The 17834-nt window shown below is 40.4% G+C and overlaps 4 protein-coding genes across 4 annotated transcripts; 3 read left to right on the top strand and 1 right to left on the bottom strand.

Annotated features, from left to right (window-relative positions):
- Positions 1-2796: 2796 nt before the first annotated feature.
- Positions 2797-2973, bottom strand: BCR41DRAFT_279528 (hypothetical protein; the record flags this gene model as incomplete). Its single annotated transcript, XM_022020216.1, has 1 exon — positions 2797-2973. A coding segment is annotated over one exon (177 nt), but the record flags the coding sequence as incomplete, so codon positions are not given.
- Positions 2974-4914: 1941 nt separating this feature from the next.
- On the top strand, positions 4915-5570 carry BCR41DRAFT_240377 (hypothetical protein). The gene has a single exon (XM_022020123.1). It carries the CDS (start codon positions 4998-5000, stop codon positions 5340-5342), a length of 345 nt encoding a protein of 114 aa, XP_021875403.1. The 5' UTR covers positions 4915-4997; the 3' UTR covers positions 5343-5570.
- An 8504-nt stretch (positions 5571-14074) lies between these two features.
- On the top strand, positions 14075-14941 carry BCR41DRAFT_285916 (ankyrin repeat-containing domain protein; the record flags this gene model as incomplete). Its single annotated transcript, XM_022020277.1, has 1 exon — positions 14075-14941. A coding segment is annotated over one exon (867 nt), but the record flags the coding sequence as incomplete, so codon positions are not given.
- A 1310-nt stretch (positions 14942-16251) lies between these two features.
- BCR41DRAFT_240284 (hypothetical protein) lies at positions 16252-17755 on the top strand. The gene is made up of 3 exons (XM_022020122.1): positions 16252-16459; positions 16580-17324; positions 17579-17755. The coding sequence occupies exons 2-3, from the start codon at positions 16602-16604 to the stop codon at positions 17588-17590; spliced, it is 735 nt and encodes a 244-aa protein (XP_021875401.1). The 5' UTR covers positions 16252-16459; positions 16580-16601; the 3' UTR covers positions 17591-17755.
- The last annotated feature ends 79 nt before the right edge of the window (positions 17756-17834 follow it).

Here is a 17834-nt window from a genome sequence, read left to right as displayed (position 1 = left end):
ATAACCTTATATTTAACTTTTGGCATTTTTTTTTTTTTTATAAAAAAAAAAAATTATCACTTGGTTGCCAAACAGGAGGTACAAGCCGCTAATGCACGTGTTGAGGCACACAAGGGTATGAGCGTTCTGCCTCATACGAATCTTCGTACGATTGAGCTACCAAAGGATGAAGCAAATCGTACACCCGAGTTGAAGCCTACCCGTGCTCAGAAGCAGCCTCAGGAAGGTGACACTGCAATGGCGGTAGACGATAAGGGAACAAGTCTTGCTGCAAATGACCAAATGTCTGGAGCCTCTGCACCTGCATCTGGATCTGGATCTGCACCATTTTCTATGGGAATCCCCCAGACATTTGGTACTGCCTCAACAGGGTCGAATCCACAGATGTCTTTGAATGGAGCCGGTCAGACTTCGAATGCGATGGAGGTTGATGCATCCACATCTGGCATTGATCCTCCACAGCAGGCGTTTCCTACCTTGGTACACAGTGAAGACGCAGAAATGAGCCATAAAGAGGGTGTTGAAGCCAGCACCTTTTCAGGTAATCAGTATGTCGCACCAGCATCAGAACCAGCATCAGCACCAGCATCAGCACCGACATCAGTGCCAGCATCAGCATCGGTACCGGTAACAACGGCAGCAACAACAGCAACAACAGCACCAACCTTAACAGAGACAAGACATCAATCATCCGAACCAGCAGTTGAACAGAACGCTCCCTTATCGGTAGACTCTTTTCACACACTGCATCAACATCCTTTTATGTCGGGCATTGCTCAAAATGAGGCAAAGTCAACCCAGCAACCTGTGTCGACCTCGACTGATGTCTTTGGATCAACTCCACAACACTTTTCTACGACAACTACCAACAGGCCAGATGAGGAGACCTCTGTAAGAAATGAATCAGCTAATCCGGAAGAGAGAGCATCTGTCCCTCCGACTTCTGAAGCTCTGGCGATGCAACACGAGACTACGGGAGCAGTATCGATAGTAGAGCCAGAGCAGCAGCACCAGCATCAGCACCAGCATCAGCACCAGCATCAGCACCAGCAACAACATCATCATGAGCAACGTCATGAGCAACAACAGTATCTTCAGCAACAACAGCATCAGCAACAGCAGCAACAGCAGCACCATCAGCATGAGCAACAACAACAGCAATCAATGGAGTTTTCAATGGCTTCAATTGTGCAAGGAGAAATGCCGATGATTTCTGAAACTTTTATACAGGAATCCTTTACGAGTAGTGTACAGGAAGGTGATCATATAACAACATCAACATCTGGATACAAAACATTCTCTACAACAGATGAATCCGGAACGACTGTGACGGATAGGATAGAGAATGGAGATACCACAGTAGAGTATGCAGATGGACATCAAGAGCAGTTCCCTCAGGAGTCAATTTACCAACATTCTGTGGAGCATTCGAACCTCCCTGCACTTGAGGATTCACAGCAACAGCAACAGCAACAGCAACAGCAACAGCAGCAGCAGCAAAGACAGATTGACAATGCACCAGGGTCTGATAACACTGCCTCGATAGTGACAGTGACAGAGTTAGTAGAGCCTAACAGCAGTTCAATCAAGGATACGACCGCCATGCCTACCATGACCATTACAACACCTTCAGAGACACCAGAGGGGTCACAGGCACAGGTACAGGAACTATCGCAGCCATCACCGTCATCGATGGCTACGTTGACATCGACACCTGATCCGGCTGTAGAGCAGCGGCAGCCACTATCCGTAGTAGAAGCAGTATCATCCTCAGAGCCAGGCATGGAAGCAAATGCCAATGCCAATGCTCAAGAGTATACACAGACACAGGAGGAAAAGCAAGCAGAGTTCTAAGTTATCAACCAAGATAGATGTTTTTTTTTTTTTTTTTTTTTTTTTTTGAGTTTCCTTAAATTAGAAGAAGGGGAGGAAAAAAAAAACTTTCTCAGATAAAATATAATAATAACGTAAAAAAAAAAAAAAAATAAAAAATAAAGTATCTATTTATTTATCCAGAAAAGAGTTCCTCCCCCCACCCCCTCACAAGATAACAAAGAATAAAAAAGAGTTGTCCAGTAAGTAGAAAAAACGTCTTTTTTTTAATTTTTTAATTTTTAATTTTTTATTTTATTTTATTTTGTATTATTTAAAGATGAGTAAAAATTAGGTTGATGGAATAAAAAATCGATTGTAGAAAACAAGTGAAAAAAAAAAAAAAAAAAAAAAAAAGATGTTTTTAGAAGGAAAGAAGGGGGAGGAAAGACAAAAAAGAAAAAAGAAGAAAACGTTACTCCAAGACGACCAGCGAACCCAGGAGCGTTTTTTTTCGTCCTTTTTTTTTTTTCTTTCTCTCTCTCTCTCTCTCTTATATCTTTTTTCTTTTTCCCTTTTTTTTTAATTCTTTACTTCTATTACTTCTATTAATTTTTTTTTTTTTTTTTTTTTTTTTTGTTTTAATAATAATAATAATAGTAGTAGTAGTAGTAGTAAATAATAATAGTAATAATAAAAGAGAGAATATTAAGGTCCCTACCCTCTAAGGTTCTTAAAAAAAAAAATAGGCAAGGTAATAAATAATAATAAAGTTTATATAATTCTTTTTTTTTTTTTATCCTTCCCTTCAAGGGAGTTATTAAAAAAAAAAAAGAAAGAAAGAAAAAGAAAAAAAAAATTGCTCTTTTACTTGTCATCATCTTCAGGATCAGCACCACAACCACGCTTATCATGACGCTTCAACTTGTCGAGACGACCGAAACGCTCACCACACTGGTTACAGCTATAACGACCAACTTCCTCATGTACATTACGTACATGACGAACATAATCTGTACGACGCTTGAATGGACGACCACAAATTCCACAGAGGAAGGCAGGGACCTTGAGATGGCAACGAGAATGGGATGCAAGCTCTCCTTTGGTCGGGAAGGCCTTCTCACACTCATCACATTGGAATCGCCTTGGGGCAGGGTTCGTTCCGTTGGCTCCCAACTCGTTCGTCCTGGCTGCACGGGGCTGGTATGGGGTCTTGCGAGTACGGGTGGAGGGTGTGGGTGTAGGAGGTGTGGAGGGTGAGCCAAGGTACCGGCCGTTGGCCGTCGCACGGGGTCCACCAGCGGGTGATTGTTGTGACTGCAGCGTAAAGTAGTCACCATAGACAGGTACGGATGCACCAGTATAGCGACCATCGGGTGTGTGGGAGAAACCGTAATGGGGTGTTGCGGGGGGAGTAGGGGTCAAGGAACTGTACCCTGGAGTACCTGTGGTCACATATGCTGGTGGATAAGAACCATTGGATGTGGGGCTGTGTGATCCAATGCTGTATGGGGACGGTGCTTGGTGCTGGCCATGGTAAAAGGACGAAGGCGGTGAATCTGGGGCACCACCATGCTCGGGGTTCATACGTGGAGGGAATGCGGACAGGACAGAGGGAGAGCCATTGGAGGGATCGGGGCTATGTTGGTAATGTTGGGGTTGAGGAGAGTAACCTTGGTTGGAATCCGCAAAGGTGGAGGGGTCCATCGATTTCGCATTACCAGCATGCTTGAAGGGATAGGCCTGACTTTGATAGGGAGAGCCATTGTAGGGGTATGGCATGACATTATCAAAGATCAAGTTGGGCTGGCTCATGGTTGAGAATGAGGTGGACGGTGACATGGAGGAGGACATGGTAGCTAACGTAGGGAGGGTCGCGACTGGCACAGGCATGGGTGAAGGGAACGAAGATACGGGCATGGTTCCAACAGAGGGTTGAAACGACTGGAACTGTTGTTGTTGTTGCTGTTGTTGTTGTTGTTGTGAGTTATCCTGGTATGGGTAATTGCTGTATTGGTGTTCATTGGGGTCTGTGGGATGATGTGGCTGTTGTTGTTGTTGTTGTTGTTGTTGTTGTTGATACATGCCATCTTCTTGGGAAGAGGATGATGAGCCATTGAGGATCCTGTTGAGTCTCATTCGGTCCCGTGGCTGTTTGATTCCACCAGGGCCTGTAGCTGCGTGATGATCGACCATGTATGCTCCAGAAGACTCTGAAGAGGTTAGATCCCTGTTGTTCTCATCTACATAAAACTCTCCCCTAGAGTCGGACTCGAGCTTGGGTGCAAGAAACATTTCCTCGGGATATGTACGTTGTTGAGAGTTCTGGCGAGGTCCGTTTACAAAGTCAATATCTCGGTTAATAGAGGTCGGGGTCAGATAGGTAGTGCCGAAGGACATTTGCTTGCTTGCTTGGACACGGTTATTATATTTTTCCTTCTTTGTTTAAGAAACTTGAAGGATGTTTGTTTGTTTGTTTTGTTTTTCTTTTCTTTGCAAGAAGAGCGAGAATGAATTGTTATGAAAAAAAGGAAAAGGAAAAAAAGAAAAAGAAAAAGAAGTTTTTCTTTTGTAGTTGGTTTTAAGAGATGAATGAATAAGGAATAAGGAAGATAACCTAACCAGAGAGAGGGGAGCAGGCTCTCTATGAAGAAGGACGAAAATAGATGAACTTTTGGTTAGTAAATAAGTTTATTAAAAAAAGCAAAGCGCTTTTTGGGGGTTTTAAAATAAAAAATAAGAAATAAGAAATAAAAAATAAAAAATAAAAAATAAATAATAGTAATAAATTTTTTTTATCAGAGTTGCTGTACAGTGAGCATGTGGCCAAGATGGCAGTATGATAAATTATAGAGTAAGGGATGGGGGAGCCATGGTGGAGGTGTTGTTTGTGCACGAAGGAAGGGGGGATGATGTGCGACATGATGCCATTAGTGGTGAAGATAGTAAGACAAGATGCAAGATGCAGAGTGTAATGGGATTTGGTTGTAGGGCAATTATTATGGTTCTGGAGCAATAAAACAGAGCAATGGATTTGCATCTGTGGGCCATGTGTGTGTGCAACCAGAAAATAAAATAAAATTTAAAAAAGGCATTTTAAATCAAAATCGACTTTCTGAACTTGGTCACACTTTCTCAAAAGTACATGTCACATCGTAAAAAGATGTATAATAAATTTCAATTGAATGTATTTCAATACAACACAGCTCCCTATAGGACCATGGACCATGTTCAACGCCTCTGCTCCTTTTTTTTTTCTCGCAATCTCTCTCTCTCTCTCTCTAGACTATTTTCCTTCCTATCCTTTTCTTTACTGCCCTTCCTCCCCTGTTCCCTGCTCTGTTTGTCATTTAGACAAACACGTTGTAACAGTCAACACACATAGACAAATTACACATTATAGAAACAACAAACATGCGATGCGAAAACGAAAAAGAAAAAACGAAAACGAAAAGGAAAAAGGAAAAGAGAAAAAAAAAGGGAGAGACGGTGGGATGGATGAATTAGAGAATGAGAGAGAGAGAGATTAATATCTCTCAGAGGTGAAATTCAAGATGAGGGCGGATAAAAATAAACATAAGCGTACATGCAATCTGTATGCAATAAACATGCAACCGTCCAAAAAGCACCGTTCCTGATTTTTTTTTTTTTTTTTTTTTTTCCTCGAAATTAACAAGAAAGGTGTCCAATTGGAAGAGGCAAAAGAAGAATAAGACAAATAAAAGTAAACTAAAGTAAAAAGTATAAACACCGACACAATAAGCATGTCTCCTCTCTCAATGTCTTTCTCCCATGCCAGGCCAGACCTGTCTAACCTAGCCCCAGTAAAATGATTCGATTCGTTACTCTCCAACGATCTTTTTTTTTTTTTTTTTTTTTTTTGTTTGTTTGTATGTTTGTATGTTTGTAAATGTTTGATTATTGTTATTATCTACATATATACACATCTGCACACCTGCTTGTTATGTTATGGGACAGTATGGTGGCAATCCAAATGCACCACTGATACCCTTGTATCATATCATCCATAACCAAGCGCCCCCCTCGTGTTCTCTTTCTCACACTTTCGGTTGATTGATTAGGTCCCCAACTGGTCACAATTTTTTTTTTTGTGTGCGGCGTATAGCTAACAAAAACCTAAACATGGCTGATGACCCTTTTCTTCTGTTCTGCACTACTGCGCGTGCAAATCTATCCATCCCTTCCATCTCTACTTTTCCTCACCACATCCCATTCATTGGTTTTGGTTTTGGTTTTTTTTTTTTTTTTGTTATTGTTAATATCGTCATTGGTACTACCAATATTATTGTAATGATTGTTGTTATTGATGAATATTGGATAAACAACAAATGTCTCTCACTTCCTCATCCCTCCGTGGTATACATGTATATTATAAACAGAAACATCATTTATAAACAAGTGTTCAAGATACGAGTAATTGCAAGAGTAAAGAAAGTAGGAAGTACAAGGAAGGAGGAAGGGAGGGGAGAGGGAGGGAAGGAAGGCTCACAATTCAGATGGAACAATGACCTGGATGAGAACCCGAATGAGCTTTTTTTTTTTTTTTTTTTTTTGTAACTGTCATGCTTACCAGTTGAGTGATGTACAAATAAAGAAATAAAAACAAGAGAGCACACCAAAGTATGAAAGTTTGTTTGTGAAGGCGAAGGAAAAAAAAAAAATTATAAAAGAGCGTTGAGAGAGAGAGAGAGAGTGAAAAGGGAAAATCTTTTAGGGTTAAAGGAATTAAAGAATGGGAGAATTAGGGATTAGGAGTGAAAGAAAAAGAAAAAAAAGGATGAAGAATAGGAGGAAGAAGAGAAAGAAGAGGAAGAAGAAAAAGAAGAAGAAGAAAAGGGAAAGGAGGAAGAAGGGTATACAGGATTGAGTAGAAAGGACAGGGGAAATAACAAAATAGGTTGAGCGGGGTAAGAGATGGGAATGGGAATGTGAGTAAATGGGTGGGACAAAAAAGATTGCGGGTCGGAGGGATGGAGATGGGTATGGGTAAGAGGGGATGGGAAATGGGCAATGAAGTTTGTGGTGACAGTGTGAGTGGACAATGAAGCAAAGAAGAAGAAAAAGAAAGAAAAAAAAAAAAAAAAAAAAAAAAAAAAAAGAAAAAAGAGGAGAAGAGAGAATATATTATATACCCGTAGAATAGGGTTGCGGATAGTTAACTTTTTTTTTTATTATATATATATCGCCATTACTCTCTCTCTCTTACTAGATAGCCTTGTTATTATTATTATTATTATTACTATTATTATTATTATTATTACTATTATATACTATTACTATTGCTATTGCTATTGCTATTGCTTTGAATAAATTATATATATATATAATATAATAAAATGAGAATGGTTATTGATTGAATACTAAAAGTCTCTTAGTCTCTAGTCCAGAGGTAGAATGTATAAATGCAGTTAGTTATCCATGTATATACATGTACAATGGATACTATTCCAGGCAGTAAGTAACAAAGAGAAAAGGGGGTCAAGATAAACAACAAAGAGGGTTTTTGTTTGCGTTTGTACGGGTTTGCACAGGGGTAGGAGTAAAAAGGTGAAAGAAAGAGACAGAGAGAGGGGGAGAGGTTAACAATAATAAATCTATTTCAGTGTCTTGGGAGACTGGATCCTGTCCCAATCGATGCAAGGTCGATGTTTCCGTTTGAAAAAGCTTTTTTTAAAAGGACACTTAGGAGGTGGGGGACCATGGACTGGGGGCGATGGATATGATGCTGTGATGCAAGAGGATGCTGTATATGTATATATATATATATATATATATACATGTATCATTGAAAAAGAAAAAAAAATAAAATTAAAATAAATAAATAATATTTATATTTATATTTATATATATATATATACAAATATAACAAGAAGGACCTTTTAGACTATGTTACCCAAACTATAGGATGTATATTCATCCTCATATATTTATATATATATAATATTATACATATTTATATCGTGAGTGTTGTGTGGATACATAGGATCTTTGAAAAAGTAAAAATGGATTACCTCAACAGATTAGTAACTTTTTAACTTTTTGTCTGCACCTGTTGTATTCATTATCATCCAAAAGGAAAGAGAGAAGAAAAGAGTTGCAGAGTGAAGGAAGGAATGCGAATGAAGGAATGCGAATGAAGGAATGAAGGAATGAAGGAATGAGAAAGAAAAAGAGAGACTCACTTTTACTTGTTGGCTGTGATTGGGAAAGAAGCTCCTCTTTCTTGAACATTACACACGGATGGTCGGTCTAATCATGATCAAGCATCGATATTAGAACAGCCCATGTGTAATTCAACAGTTCTGATGTTATAATATTCATCAGTTGGATGTTAACACTTGGCTCTGCTGCGCCATGTCACTTCCTGCAGTGTAGTGGAACTTTTTTTTTTTTTTTTTTTTTTTTTTGATTTCTCCAGTAAGTGACATGCGCCATGTTGTGGCCATGATTTATGACCCATGAACCCATACATCATTCATGATCTACAATGTCTACAATGTCTACAATGTCTACAATGTCTACAATGGTCATCCCTTCCATCGCCACAGCCAAAAACAGCAAAAAGAGGTCGGAATATGACAAAAAGGCATTTTACAATTAATACAACCCATCATCACACATTGTGTGCATCCAATAAACATTGATTATCATTTGCATTTGCGCAAATATATAAAACACCATATCTCTATACAAACAATTCAATGGCGGAGTATTAAAAAAAAGGACAAACTATAAAGTCAAAATCAAGCACCGTTGGATCAATTACAATTGAAAGATTAAAAAAAAAAAAAAAAAAAAAAAAAATACACTAAAAAAAACCGCCCAGCGGCACGGAGACAAAGATGGACGACAAAAACAAAAAATCATCGTTATCGTCTTCCTCACTTCTTCTTCTCCTCCTCCTCCCCTTATTCGAGTCTCTTGTCAACATGGACTACAAGGATGTTTTTCTGCACAGCAAGGCACCATGTTATATACTTGTCTTTATCTAATTGACAAGTTTGGACCCAAAGGGGATTGCATCTTGGTGTCGTATCCAATGTCTATTAGTCTATTACGCGTTTCAACCAAGGCAATGCCCCAAGCTTCGTACCAAATAAAAGGAGTGGAAAAAAAAAAAAAAAAAAAGGGGGGGGAGAAGAGGGGGAGCGTGCGTGGTTCATTTTGTGTTGATCATGCTTTTTTTGTTTTTGTTTTTGTTTTCGTTTTTTTTTTTTTTTTTTGATGAGCAGAACCAGTATAAACAACAAAGATTGAGATGAGACTTCTTTGCCACAATAATAAAACAATTAACGGAATTTGCCGCCAAAAAAAAAAAAATAATAATAATAAAATAAAATAAACCCTCCGTTGTCGCTTGTAGCTCTCTTCTTCGCTCACATAATTCGAATTGTCATACATGTTCTTCTGTACATCCTCACCATTATGTTTCTAAATATAATTGATTAGTATAAACCTCGGATTCTTCGGTTGTACAGTACAGGGTGCTATTTATCCACATTCATCTCTCAAAAGAGAAATACCCTGGACGAGTAAACGAGAGGCCATTCGTATCACCTAAAAAGTACCCAGAAATGCTAGTCTATCATATATATAATCTATACATTTGACTCTGAATATGTGAAGAATGAAAGGGGGGGGGGGGGGGGGGGGGGCACATCTACCTTTTATTGTTTGTTTTGTCTTTGGTCCTTACTAATATCTAGCATTGCCGTTAGGTTCTAGATCTCGATGGCTATTTTTTTTTTTTTTTTTTTTTTTTTTTTTGGGATAGTTTATCCATTTATGCATGCAATAATAACGCTCAAACCTCGTGCTCTCGTACATGTACATTTTTTTTTTTTTTTTTTTTTAGGACATGGATCTTGAAAGATCTTCTCTGAGAGTTCTTTTTTGCTCTCTGCCAAGGACGTTGTTTTATCCAACATATTTTTATATATGAAAATGCTTATATGTATATATATCTATCTATCTACAACTAGCCCGCGCTCTTTTAGTTCGAGCTCTTCCCTTTCTCCCCCTCCCAACACAGCTTGATGGAGCTCAAATGATTGACAAAAAAAAAAACTCTGTTCCCTGGCTCACCTTGGCTTTATAAATTCAAATATATTTATATAAACAAAACATGGAAGTTGTATTTTTGGGATAACAAGTATGCTCTCAAAGAAATTAGTGAGAAGCTTACCTATAATAATAATAATAATAATAATAATAATAATAATAATAAAAAAAGGTAAAATCCACGTGCCGCTGACGAGAGGCTCACTTGGGTCCGGATCGCGTGATCATATCGTAGGACGTTTTATTCCATATCCTTTCTCCTACCGTTTGTTGTGAACAACCTTTAATGTGTTAAAATGGCTAACGCACGTCTCTTAACGGTAGGTGGGGTGGGGTATAGCCTATTTTATATTAGTAGTGTAGACCGATTCCGAAGCGTCAAAGCTTCAATCATTAGTATTTTTATACAGTACATTCTGTTCCGTTACTAAGATACTATGAACGCCAAACCTCTCACAGAAGACACTAGAAGATATGGTTAATAAATCGTCCAAATAAATGAACAAGGGACAATGCACTCTATCCATTACTCATGTTTACATCTGGTCATACAAAGCTATATAGTATGTAACATTGAGCGAAAAAAAGCAAAAAAAAAAAAAAAAAAAAAAAAAAAGATGCTAAGGAGACACCTTGTGACAACGGAGAAGGGAACATCTAATAATCTAATAAACTTAGTATAGGGACTGAGGCCAATGATAAAGATTGTTCCAGCGGAAGGGCTTGAGGATGACATGATGGAAAGCGTCAAAAAAAAAAAAAAAAAAAAGGCTACAAGGAGAGACAACCACATATCTGCAATGCACTCCTACAGATGGTACCCCACGTGTACAATCCAGGTTTGATATTATTCTTCCATCGGCTTGAAGTTGCTTGTGCCTGTACTGTACTTGGGGAACATGTATTAGTAAAAGCATGCTCAAGTAATTTTTCTTGCAAGATCGTGCATTGCATAGAACCACCAAGTCGAACTCTATCCCCTTAAAATGAAATAGTCACTTCCTCTAGTCAACTGGACCTTGTATAAATAGAAACCCTTCATGGAGAATACGTAGAGGAGAAGGAGAAGACCAAGGAGTGGGAGACCAACGTGGACCTGGAGATCGAGAGGTAAAAGTGACCTACCAGTGACGGCACCCTAGCCAAGGGTACGTATGGGAAAAAATGGATAAAGAAAAAGACTTGCACACCAGCTGATGTAGGCAAGAACATGCAAGCTACTATGAGGTCCCCCTTTTTTTTTTTTTTTTTTTTTGGGCTCAATCTCTCTGGGGCCTGAACTTACTTCAAAAATGACTCTATTTTCAAGAATGACTGGAATAACACTAGATCATTGATATATAACGAATTTTGCCCACCATGAAAAACCACGTCTCCTAAATCGACTAAAATAACGGCAAGCAGTGAGTCAGTATACAAAAAAAGGGACTCATTGGTGAACTTGGGGGCCACCTTATGGTCATTACAGAGGTTTTCGGCACAACTTTTGTAGACATACAAGAGTATGGACCCCTTCTATAGTTGGTAGCTATACGCGTTTAAAGTTTTCTCCAATTAAACAGCTCTTCAACCGTTTCAACGTCTTTTTGTGGTTCATTCTAGAAAGCTTTCTATTGGAATAATTAGATGTTCTGGAGTTTGGGGAGACTAGTGTATACAGACAAACTATAGTATATATATACAGTTCCACATTTACAATAGTAAAAAAAAAAAAAAAAAAAGTATAATGGCCCCTGTTATCTAAGCAATCTACCAAGTGGTTTTCAGGCTCAGCAGAGTTTATTTTTGTAACATGCAAGGAGGTCATATCCAGGCCAGACCCGGGAGAACCAGTTAGAGATCCGGAGATTTCACAACTAATGACCAAGAGACTAAAAGACCTTCATCGTAACACAAACCTCTCCATCTCTAAAGTAAAACAGAAGGAGATATTATGCTAAGCTTCTTTTTATTTTTATCTTTTACTACATCATATTGGGGTGGCCTAGCATGCTTACGATTAGTAAGTTCCACGATTCTCTGAATGAGAGTATTCTCACATTCCACAAATTGAACTGTTAGGGATACGGACAACATTTATATATATATATACCAGGGATACACTGAGCATGTAAAACGTGGCTTTTGGACGTACAGGGGTGGTTTAACTTCAAATTTTATTTTGGCCCTTGAAAGTAGAAGTTGGGTAAGGAGCAATTTCTGTTTCTTACTTCTAGCGCATCAACTGATATCGCTCACCTTCCTTCTTTCAGACACTCTCCCTCCTTTTTGACTGCGATTATAGAATCACCCTTGACAAAAGTATGTAATATTCGGATCAAAGAGGACGAGGATACAATACTTTAAAAGATCTTCATCTTAGAGACTGACCGAGATCAACCCTGCATTTTAGGAGAGCTTATCCTGTTAATAAAACCTCGTCTATGCTAAATGATTTCATCAAGGATGTGAAGGGCAAGAGTCCTCTGTCCATAGTATTCAAGTTCATATCTTCCAACTTTTGAGGGAAAGCAAGCAAAAAGAAAGCGTTTACAAGATGCTGAGATCATTTTTACATAGAATGGACAAAACCTGTCGAGTTTACGATTATTGTCGACTGTCTTGTTGGCAATCTGGGAGGTGAGATCTATTAGAAAGTAAGATACATAAGGGGAAGGCCAGCCAGTTTCCGTTGGGAGAAAGTCTAGCGCCGATGAACGAGTCGTGTTGCTCAAAGTGTTCTTTCTACAAAAGAGATACAACAGTGATTTGAGAACTGGAGGAAAGCAGCGACTGAAACTTGAATTATCCTATCATCACGACGCATTCATTTATGCATAGCAGCCAGCCAAAGTAAAATTTGGATGGCGAGTGTCTTTTTTTTTTTAAAGGTCCGTCCATTGTCTCATCCTTGAGTTTTGTTGTCACTTTTCTTCATCCGTTTCGTCGAATTCCCTTTACGCAAGCAACATTTCAGACTGACATTCAAATTAGTATTTCCCCTCCCACAACCTCATCTTTACCATTTTTCCATTACAGGATCTAAATATTCCCCCATCACTTAATCATGGCAAAAGAGCCCTATAATCAACTTCATTCACTTGCGGAACCTTCAGACGACGAAGCTCTGGAGTGGCTCAAGGCTCGCTTTGGGCCTTACTCCGTTGAAAACCCACCTCCGCAGACAATGGAGATTTCTGTCCGAACTGGAGATTATCATGCAGTCGCCTTCATTCTCGCCATGCGTAGGCGGTCTCGCCTTGCAGCACAAATTGCTGGTACACCAGTGACCTCTGCACCTACTACATCAATGTCATGGGATACTAAGCCTATCAAATTCCGTATTCAAAAGGCGACCACCATAACACAGAGCAACCAGATTCATCAGAGCAGTAATGGTTATAAAAGAGTCCACATTGACAATTCCGGACATCCATTTTCACTCATAGCAACATCCATTACAGCAGCATATAGACAGCAAGGCTCAGCTTCAACATTTCCTCTATCAGCAGAGTTTGCTCTTTTCGCTCGGCCAGGCCAGCTTATGCGTGACAAGACCTTGGGGCAAGGACAAACATATCTTCATCTAGCTTGCCAATACGTCATTCACGATGACCCCTCAATCTTGTGGAATATGATTGATATTCTTTTGCATGAAGATTATGATCCCATGGCCCTTCGAACCGATGGCGCTACACCGCTACATGTACTTGTTCAAGAACAACCACAGGCATTAGAGTCAATCAAGTTACTTGTACAGCACGGCGCAGACGTTAACTATGCAACCGAGAGAGGACTTTCTGTCCTCCATACGCTCGCTCATTCGTATCGACCCGGATGTCTTGAGGCTATGAAGCTGTTGGTATCACTTGGGGCGGATGTCAAAGCCATCAGTGTCCATGGATGGAGCGTAATGCACACATTTGCTCGTTATAATGCAGACCCTCATGACTGCATTAAATACCTCATCGACCATGGAGTTTCAGTTCATTCACAGACGGATGAGCAATGCACAGTTTTACATGCTTTGGCAAGGTGTATATTCAGGGGCGAATACTCTAGAGCAAGCAAGGATATGCTCAAGACTATTAAATTGGTCGTGGAACATGGAGTCGATGTGAATGCAAAGACGATCAAGCAATGGACAGCACTTCATTATACAGCCAAAGACAACCCGGAGCCAGTTGAAGCACTCGCATATCTGTTGGAGAAGGGCGCAGATGTGAATGTGATTGGTGCAGAAGGATGGAGCGTGCTACATTGTCTGGTCCGCTATAACAAGACACCATTAGAGGGCATCAAGTTGTTAGTCAACGCAGGAGTCGATGTGAATGTACTCAAGGCTGGACATGCAACAGCTCTTCATTCCTTGGCAAAACACTGTCAGGATCCGTACGAGTCCTACGAGTCGATTAAGGTGCTGCTGAAAGCTGGTGTTGATGTCAACAAGCAAGGAAAGAAAGAATGGACAACGCTACACTTTTTGGTCTATAGTAATAAGAAACCAATGGCTGCGCTGAGGCTGCTCCTGGAAGCCGGAGCAACAGTACATGACAAAACAGCAGATGGTTGGTCTCCTACACACCTATTAGCCAACTCGAATGAAGATCCACTAGAGGCACTCAAGATCTTGGTCGAGTATGGTGCGGATGTGAATGCGGTTGGAAAGAATGGTTGGTCCGTCCTACACAGTGTGGCGCGTTGCACCCCTCAACCACTAGAGTCGATTCGGTTCTTATTACAATGTGGTGCAGATCCTAAAGTGACGACCCAGGATGGCTGGAGTATCCTGCACTTTTTGGCCAATTATTGTTCAGACCCACTGGAAAGCATGCGTTTGCTGATTGAGGCTGGAGCAGATGTGAATGCCAAGACAAAGAGTGATTGGACTTCTCTACATCTCGTGGCGCGCGCTAACACCCAACCCTTGGAATTATTCAAGCTTTTATTGAGTCATGGAGCGGATGCCACTGCTATCGGACACAAGGATTGGACAGTGCTTCATTCTCTGGTCAGATACAACCCTGAACCCTATGAATGTATCCAGTTATTGCTAGATGCTGGTGCGGACTTTGCGAAAAAGACAGGAAGCGATTGGACATGTATGGACCTGTTGACGCGGTATTGCCCTGATCCTGTCCCGTCGATGACGCTTTTGCTCTCAAAGGGTGCTGTGTTGACTGCACAATCTATTTTTCACGTGGCAGAGCATAATCAGGACCCAGTAGAGGTTTTAAATCTGATCCTCAAGCACAATCCGCGGGGATGTTTCGATAAGGATTCAAAAGGCAATACTGCTCTCCATATCGCTGTCAGCTGCCAGAAAAAGCCTATACCCGCACTTGAAACATTGCTCAAACATGGAGCGGACATCAATGCCAAAGGTAACATGGGGCGATCTCCTCTTCATGATGCAATCGAGCGACCTGATCAAAAAGATCAAGAAGATCTTTTGGATTGGATGCTGGATCATGGCGCAGACCCCTATCAGACATTCGATGAAGGTGGACCCATGAATGCAATGCTCCTCGCTGCCAGGATCGGCAACGAGACATGTTTACGGGTACTCTGGGATTGGATTGGAGATGAGTTGACAATGAAGGAAATTGAGATGGCACGCTCAGAAGCGCATGGACGACGGGTCCGTGAATTTTTGAGGAAACAGATTCAGCGTCGTAGGGAAATGAACTCTCTGGAACCAATCAAGGCCCTGAAAGCGAGACGGAGGAAAAAAGTTAATAATGTCGGTTCTGCGGCAGCAGCAGCAGCAGCAGCAGCGGCGGCGGCGGCGGCTGGTGATGGTGATGGATTGCTGTTAAACACAACACTTGTGCAGAGTCCCATTGCGCAAGGAAGCCTGGATCATGGTGTCATGGGACCTGATGGGCAACTATTAATGGCTAGTACAAGTAACCATACTTTAGGACCAGCCGACAATTCGGATGAAGAGCAGGACGAGGAGGAGGAGGAAGACTACGATGGGCTTGTAATCATTGGCCATGGCGAAAACGATACAGTGGACGAAGAAGCTGCAAGGATGCGGTCACTATACGAGGAGCCTTCGCAGCATGTTATTACAGGTATTGATTAAAATATATCGATGAAGTGTCCTTCTCTGTCTTGGTTTACTGAAGCTAATATTTTTTTTTTTTTTTTTTTTTTTCCTTCTGTTTGTTTTCAACGTAGAAACGCGGTCCAGCCTTTGCTGGAGAGCCACACGCGAACAATTTTTGGTCAATGTACGATAAAGCCAATCTTGGTGATATCATCCAATTTTGCACTAGATTAATAAAAACACAGGTGTCTTAAAAAATATATACCATGTCTTCCTACATGTACAAGCCACCACTTCCTTAACTTAATCTCACGCGCGTAAGATGTGCCAACAAAATCCCATTCATTAATTTAATTACCTCCGTTCCATTAATGACTTCAGCACTCTTGTATTTCTAAATTCTGTACTTATGAAAGCAGAGCAATATTCTTCCATATCAACTTTTTAACAAAAAACTAATCCTTTCTCCTCCCCCATCACTGATCAAACGACCTAAACTACTTTAACCTGTTAAACTCAAATCACCCCAAGGTATTAACTTGATTTTTCCTGCTCGTTTGTTTGTCATCATGCCAAACATCATTTTATTCTGTTCAGAAAGTTAATCAATCGATTAATTTAGTTCATTGTGGCAAAATCCCATAACTAAAGGAAAGGAAAAAAAAAAAAAAAAATGAACTCAAATGGCTTCGCAAGTGCCTTTGCAAGCCAAGGAGCAGGAACAGGGGTGTTTGGGATACAAGGAAACGCCTTTAATAGTACCCGTAACTTCAATGGCGCCGGTAACGGGAACGTTTTTAGTCAAGGAGCTGCCAGCAACCAATTGGGATTTAATAATAGTATAAACAATAATAATAGCGGCGGCAATGGCAATAATCAAGGTGTATTTGGCGTTTCTGCATTTGACAATAGTAGTTATCATGGTAACAGAAGCAGCATCAATAATGTAAATATCAACCGGACAGCAGTATTCGATGCCACAGGAAATGTCATCGGCGGCAGCACGATGTCACAACGAGGCGGCCGAGGCCGGGGTCGGGGTAATGGTAGTCATCCTCGAGGTGACCGAGGGGGTGGCCGAGGAGGTAGTGGTAGCCACAGGGGAAGCGCCAACAAGACATACATTCCATCTGGGTCCATGTCCACACAAAGCGCCTTTGGTGCATTGTCTTCGACTCCCTTATCGTCCACAGGATTTGGCGTACAAGCAAAAGAGAAACGCAACCATGACGCTATTGGTGCTCGGAGTCCTGCTCATGATAATAGTTTAAATTCATCAAGACTATCAGGTGCTGTTGACTCCTCATCTCGTTTACAGGGCTTGGATGCTTCCGAGGATGCAGATAGCCGCTTGGCTCGTTTTAGTGCAGTACCTGTTGGGAATCGCTATGAAGAGGTTAGTAGCATGGAGATGAATGTGTTAGGACACAAATCTATTATTAAAAAGAAAGAAAAAAAAAAAAAAAAAAAAAAAAAAAAAAGACCCTTAATGCTTTTATATTCCATCATTCGTATTGATACATGACTAACATAATATTTTGTCAAACTTGCCATCGCAATTGACATTCTAATGCTCCATTGACAACGCCAATCAAAAAAAAAAAAAAAAAAAAAAAAAATTGAACATGGACACATGAGCGCAGTTCAAAGAGGAGCGAGTGAAGGAGCGTGAAGATGCTATCAAGAGAGGAGATATTCCTGACCCCAACAAACGTGGACACTTGAAAGATGCGATTACGTTTGTGGGGACTTGCAGAGATATGTGCCCTGAATTCGAGCGCCATGAGCGCGAGTATCAGAAGAATATCGAAAAGTTTGAAACGGTATGTACGGACTCTCGAACTTTATTTCAACTTGACCTAGTATTTGAAGATAGAGACTAAGTCATATACAAAAATTACCATCG

The sequence above is a fragment of the Lobosporangium transversale genome (assembly GCF_002105155.1).
Source record: "Lobosporangium transversale strain NRRL 3116 chromosome Unknown BCR41scaffold_82, whole genome shotgun sequence".
Taxonomy (NCBI): Eukaryota; Fungi; Mortierellomycota; class Mortierellomycetes; order Mortierellales; family Mortierellaceae; genus Lobosporangium; species Lobosporangium transversale.
Note: the sequence above shows the minus strand (reverse complement) of the source record. Positions and strands in the feature narration are given on the sequence as shown.

Bases quoted from the DNA above. Each gene is read 5' to 3' on its own strand.
- BCR41DRAFT_240377 (XM_022020123.1), top strand. From the start codon at position 4,998: ATGTATTTCAATACAACACAGCTCCCTATAGGACCATGGACCATGTTC.
- BCR41DRAFT_240284 (XM_022020122.1), top strand. From the start codon at position 16,602: ATGAACTCAAATGGCTTCGCAAGTGCCTTTGCAAGCCAAGGAGCAGGA.